The following is a 6,456-nucleotide window of genomic DNA, read 5'->3' as shown; positions in this document are numbered from 1 at the left end:
ATAGCTGGCACAAATCAAAAAGCCATACATCCCACCCACAAACATTCGAGAGGTAGAAAAAGCATTCAATAAACATGAAAGCTCGTACACTGACAATGGGTGCGCCTTTTTTTCGTCATCGATGTTGTTTTTTGTTGTATTTTTGTAGTCCGACCACATACTGCTTGGAATCCACGTCACGTGCTGGGTTTGGAATAACTTTCAGGTCGTGAAAGTATGCCACAAGGGCTGTTTTGGCAAAGTCGACAGTTCGGGCAGTTTTGCCTTGGCTGTATAGGTAGTGGAAGAAATCCGTGCAGACGGCAGGTGTGGCTGTCTGAGGGTCTACGCCGGTTTGTTGCTTGCAGTACTGAACAAACTGCCGCTGATACGTTTGGTACGTTCGCGTGGTCGAGGTGGATCGAAAAGATCCTTGGATGGTGGCTTTGGTCGGGACGGTGGGGGCGGGGCGCTCATTTTGCTGGTTGATGAAGTTGTTCCATTGATGCGAAACGTCTCCATTTATTTTTTACATCATTTCACTAGCCCAGTCTTCTCGTCCAATAGATGGCTGTACATGTGCAATCTTCGTGTAATATTGCTCCCCCGACAGGTGGATAGGCCAATCAATTATCACAATCAAAAGATCTTGTCGCTTGACCAACCCAAACACAATATTTGTCGGACCTTCCAATCGAATCACCTTTCAATTTGTCGGGTCCCAGGTATACGTCACAAACAAACGACACTCTTAGTCAAAAATTCCTTTCTCGTTCTAGGTATACAATCGACAAGTATTTCAAATGAGCAGAGATTCATGGATTCCGACAAAAGGTTCACGCATCAATAAAATATTAAAGGTTTTCCAACTTGGCAGGAATTTGAGGTATACATTTTGCGATAGAAAACAAAACAGAAAACAATTCATTTCTCGTCATTATTCATGTCCATGTCGTCCTGTGGATCAATGGTGTCATCAATGGCACACCGTGCCAAGAGGTCCGACAACATATCCGAAGACATTGCCTCTTCTGACACAGAGACAACTTCCAGTACAGAACCAATCTTGCACTTCGCAAACCCATTCAATATAATCGAATTTGATAAGCCAGACCACGCACCAGTAATCCATTGAAGCAGAGTTGGGCGTTTTGATGCTTGGAGTTGAAACGACTCGTTCCGATTCTTGTGTCTCAGGACCTGACGGCGTATGCTGTCCAGCCACATTTGACGTAAATGGGCCTTCATAGGACGGATCCACGCAACGTCGGTGGGTTGGCAAGCCCAAGTGAAACGAGGAGGAATCTTCTCCAAAACCACATTCAGTTCCGCCGCACACGCCTGGACTTCGTCGGTAAAATGAGCTGAAAAGTCATCCCACAACAGGAGGATCTTCTTCTTTGGGTCGGGACGAGAGGAGAAATGGTAGCGCAAGAACAAAACGCTAATCTCAGAGTTCCACCAGGCGGTCGGATTGCCATAGATGCGGCAGCCAAGCTTTTCTTGGAGAGGCTCAACCTCCTTCCACAACGTCTTGCCAAAGCCGTGCCGTTGCGAGAGATTTTCTTGAACGACAGCCTTGATTTTGGACGCTTGGGTCTTGAGCACATTAAACAGTGGATATTTCTTGCCGGTTGAATCGGTCATGACCATTGCAGTGGCCCGATCCTTGGTCTTACCGCTACACTTGACCCAGACGTTGTGCTCTCCTTTTGAGTTGAGAGTCGTTGTTGGTAGGTACTCATAGTTGACTGTGTTCAGCATTGAACACGACTTCGATGTTGTTGTCCCGCATGACTTGAGAGATGTGGGCCTCAAAGGACGCAAGGGCTGCCATTCCGTCGCCGTTCGTGTCTTGGCCGGTCCGTGTCCGCGCCCGCATGGCGAACTTGTGCCGCTTCTTGAAGCCTTGAAACCACGACCAGCTGGCTGGGAAAGAGGATTCGTCAAGCCTGGCATCAATGACCATCTCCAGGGCCATTACTTGGATCATCCGGGGTGTCACATGGACACCATCAGCTCGCATGGACTGGACCCATTGAGCAAGGTTCTCCTCCGTTGCCATAGGCAACAATGTGGCCATACCAACTGAGCGGGAACAGTAGTAGCTGGAAGTCTTTGGAATAGTTGCTTTAGCCCTAATGTGAACACGGTTTTGAGTCCATTGATACACCTTCTTCCTTGTTGAGCCAAGCCGGCAGCCAGTGTGACGCGGGTAGTACCGGGAGAGTGTGTCCGCCATACCAACCTCATCAAAGGACTGTATCACAGCCCATTTCATCTCGTACGACGTGAGGTCGTTCCGAAACTTCTTCGGCTGTTTGGTGGGGCCCGGCTAGAGTCGTGGCCGGCCTCGTGGCTTCGTTCCAGCCCCTGGAACTGTTGGGGTGTCCATCTCGAATGGTTGTGACGTGCCGTGGTGAAAGAGCTCGCTTCTTGTTTTCGCGCGCAATTTACCTCTGAAAATCGAATTAACTCTATACTTTATACGCTTCCCAGAGGTTTTATAAATGGTTAGAGCTTGTGCTACCGCGGAAGGAATACCTGTGAAATATTTTCCTCGTGTCGTGTTTTAGAGTATTAATTCATACAGGAAGCCGGAAGGAGTTAACCCCCTAGAACGACATAGGTAATACGGTATACATTTGGATGAAGTGCAATATGAGATGAAACACATTGAAAGTGTTTCTTATTCAATATCACTTTCGTCGTCGGTGCTACAGCTTTCTGCAGAGGATTCTGCTTCCGACTCGAGTGCATCAATCTGAAGTAGATGCTCATGTAACCTTTGTAACTTGTCTTCGGCGACTTTGACACACCCTTAAATTGCATGGGACGTCATCTCTAAAAACGCCGCCTTGAGCAGTTCCTTCACCTCAGGGAACTTTGTCAAGTCCGTGTACTAGCAACCAACATCGCCTTTCACAAGAGCCCTCACCATTTCAATAGACTGAAGTTCGGAATGGTGGGTGGTGTAAAACCTTTAGCCATCGTCACCACCACTGGCAGAATGTCGGCATCAATGTACGCCATCTATTTGGCTCAAACAACACTCTTGTAGTCGGTGTCCAACACAGGGATGCCGTACAATCTGCAAGCTCCAACAGTGCGCCTTTGCGCTGCTGTGTGTTATCCGTCGCCCTTTGTGATACTTAGCGTTCTCCATGACAATCAGGGCGTTGGACCAGTTCATCTAGTAGCCTGGCAAGCCACCGCACATGTAGTCATGAGTGAACATCCCATGGTAATCCTTTGGCTTCTGGCGCGTTGACATCCCACCAGTAAAAATGTCCAGCGCCAGGACTTGGCTGTAGATGGTGGGGGAGTCAAGACTGGCAGCAACAAAGCAGTAGAGAGGTTTCATAACAGTCCTTTCGTTTCCTGTTTTGCTTCCCCCCGCATGTTAAAAAAACTCGGAATCCGTTAAGGAAACTCACAAAAGTTGATTGTCATTCTTTTCCCACGAACTTCGGAAAGGAATTCATTCTTTTCCCCTTCGGCTTCGGATGACAACACCTATAAAACGCCGCGTGTTCTCCGAGCGCGAAGACGTGCTACTGCTGACCCAATTCAGTGCCGAAATGCCATTCCTGGCCCGCCGCGGCCAGATAATGGATGTATGGGACTCTGTCGCACGCAACCTGGCCACCTTGTTTGACCGTCCTCAATTCGACGGAGAGAAGGCGCAAGGCCGATTCCTTATACTCTTGCGGGACAATCGCGACAACAAGAATGCATCTCGACGTGCCTCGGGCGCGCCCGAGAATGTCACCGAAAAGACAATCCTGTTGGATGATCTTTACAAACAAGTCGACAAAGCCAATCAAAAAGAGGACCGCCGAATGACCCAGGAAATTGAAGAGGCCTCAAATGTCGAAGAGAATGGTGCAATCGTCCGCGAAGAGGCCATGAAATCCCAAGGCAAGCGAAGAGCAAAGGACGAGGATGACGAATCGAGCGGCGGCGGCAAGATGTTGAAGGTATTGTCGTTGATGAACGAAAGCAACAAGAGAGAATTGGAGCTTCGCAGGCTCATGCTTGAGAAGGAGATGGAGGATCGTACCAAGGATCGTGAGGCTCAGGTACAGCATGTGCAAATGCAGGCGCAACAAGTCCAAATGTCACAGTCGACATTGACTACCCTTCTGACTGCCTTGTTAACAAATTGTAAATTTGGTTATAATCCTGTAGTATTGCATCTAACGCAATGAATAACTACTCATTGCAGAGTGTCAAAGTTATTATACACATTTTTACACATCTACAACTTCAACTGTGTCAAGAAACTCTTCAAGTGTTGGTGGCAGCAGATCAAAGTACAGACTAAGAAGATTTCCGCGGAAATTACAGCAATGACAATTTGCCAACAACATTGCAACGAAGATGGCTTTTGCCACCGGTGATAGCATGATTTTGGACATGTTTTTGTTCGAAATGTGTGGCCAGAGCGTTTTCATAATTTTGAAATTCCATTTCACAGCTTGGCGAACGCTGCTCATCGATTTGTTGAAAGTTTGTTGATCCCGCGACAAGTTGTTTCCACGATAGCCACTCACAGCAAATTTCGTCACACCGTGTGCGGGGTCTCCATAAATATACTTTGAGGAAAAAACATCGGGGTACTGGGCAAATGATCGCAGCAAGCCACTCATTGAATGCATCGCTGAATCGTGTCGTCGACCTTCGACTGGCCCCCAGAAGTGTACGCAAATGCCGTCCGGAGCAAATACCGCCTGAAAATTCAGGCAATGGTATCGTTTGTGTCCGCTGTGCATTTGCTTTTACAAATTCGATCCATCCCCAGTCGCAGATACAGTATTCGTTTCGTTTAAACTTTAGTGCCATCGATAATTCAAACACACATTCCAACGGAGAGCCTTTAGCTGCGACAGCATGGCAGTATTGGTGCGTACGGGCCCGGAGCAATTTTGTGTTCAAAAACAATGTTCGGTTCCACCGGCCAAATATGTCGTGCACAAGATACGAAAAGATATCACACAGACGCGCTCGGGAACGCCCAAACATTCGTGACATGTCGTGGTAGCGACGAGGAAAAGTTGAACGGCTGAGTTACACACACATGGCTTCGTCGCGGCAAACACGAGTGTTATTGGTAGTGATAATGACAGCTGGCAAGCCAAGGAGGTACCCCAGTCGCTTTATGCCAACGACGTCGAATCGGAAATCCAAAATGGAGTTTGCATTCGCATACCCGTCGAGCGAGAAGCAGACATTCTGAATAACGGGCGGTTCAATGTACTGATAAACGTACAGATGCAATAGCATGTCACGAGAGGCCTTTGTCGTTGCAAGTAGCAGCAGTCGTGTGATGTCGCTGACAGAGAGAAGAACCATGGCGAACCACAGAGCGTTTGTTGAAATGGGCGTGCTGTCGTTTCAATGATTTACCACTATATCTGGAAAGGAAAATATTGATGAAACCGTTAGAATTTAAATCCCCTCGTATCCTGCTCAGCTCCCCGGAAGCTAAACAGGAAACGAAAGGACTTTTATGAAACCTCTCTAGTATCTCCGACCTGTGTGCTTATCCTTTGCCACAATGTCCAATGCGTTCAACGGGTCGTGCAAGCTGTGGTTACGGGACTTGTAGTGGTGGTGGATGTACGACTCATCTGTGTAGACGACGTGTTACCGTTGGGTTGATATCGAATTCGGTGGCATACGCTGCTCATATGCGTCCCGCGCCAGTGTGTTCTTGCGCGACAAGTGGTACGTTGATGACCCCTCTTTTATCCTCGCTTGTTTCCCTACCGGCTTAGGTACCTCTGTACGGACCGGAGTACCGCTTTGTAGGAGGTTGCGTCGTTGACGTCTGAGTCGATGACCCACATTTCCCTTAGGTACATGACGACATCGACAGCTGTCATCCTTGCACACGTTACGCGATGATTGCGCACGAACTCTTGTACCATGGCAACTACTTGCTTGGTTCGTGGTATTATTGTGCTGTGTGATGTGGTGTTGAATAGGTCCTCCACCATTATATAGACGCTGAACCTGAAACGTCGTTTTGTTCTGTGTTTGTACAGGTTATGGAGTGCCAGGGTGAATTTGACAAGCAATCAACACATCCATGTAGCATATTAGAGTGATTTTGCAAACGACGAATTCCTCGTTGACTTTTCTGGAAACTTCATCCGGAAACTCGACAATGCTGTAGCTTTTGCAATCGTGAAATTTCCCATCATCCCCATGAGCGATGGACTCGATGTCCTCCCTCTAGTTGCTGGATTAATAGAAGAGCTTATGTCCACTACAAGGGCCGAAAGCAAATCGTCGAATCGTTATCTGCAGCTGGCTGTGGTCAAGGTGTCGCCGTGGCTCACTCGCATGTGCTCGCAAATCTCTTCCCATCGAGTACCAGTTTGACCGTAGGCTGCCTCGAAAGGGGCAATCATCACAACCTCCTTGAGGAGGTCAATGTCTGCTGACACAGAGAAGCGAAACACCGTCTTC

General features: G+C 48.0%; 2 protein-coding genes across 2 annotated transcripts; one reads left to right on the top strand and one right to left on the bottom strand.

Moving 5' to 3' along the window:
• Window positions 1–1,720: 1,720 nt before the first annotated feature.
• Window positions 1,721–2,044, bottom strand: H310_04475 (hypothetical protein; the record flags this gene model as incomplete). The annotated part of the gene is made up of 1 exon (XM_008868849.1): window positions 1,721–2,044. The coding sequence occupies one exon, from the start codon at window positions 2,042–2,044 to the stop codon at window positions 1,721–1,723; it is 324 nt and encodes a 107-aa protein (XP_008867071.1).
• A 1,441-nt stretch (window positions 2,045–3,485) lies between these two features.
• H310_04474 (hypothetical protein) lies at window positions 3,486–4,150 on the top strand (the record flags this gene model as incomplete). The annotated part of the gene is made up of 2 exons (XM_008868848.1): window positions 3,486–4,050; window positions 4,083–4,150. The coding sequence occupies 2 exons, from the start codon at window positions 3,486–3,488 to the stop codon at window positions 4,148–4,150; spliced, it is 633 nt and encodes a 210-aa protein (XP_008867070.1).
• Between the last annotated feature and the right edge of the window lie 2,306 nt (window positions 4,151–6,456).

This window comes from Aphanomyces invadans (assembly GCF_000520115.1).
Source record: "Aphanomyces invadans strain NJM9701 unplaced genomic scaffold supercont1.7, whole genome shotgun sequence".
NCBI classification, from domain to species: domain Eukaryota; phylum Oomycota; class Saprolegniomycetes; order Saprolegniales; family Verrucalvaceae; genus Aphanomyces; species Aphanomyces invadans.
The sequence above is the reverse complement of the archived record's forward strand: the minus strand, read 5'-3'. Positions and strand labels throughout refer to the sequence as shown.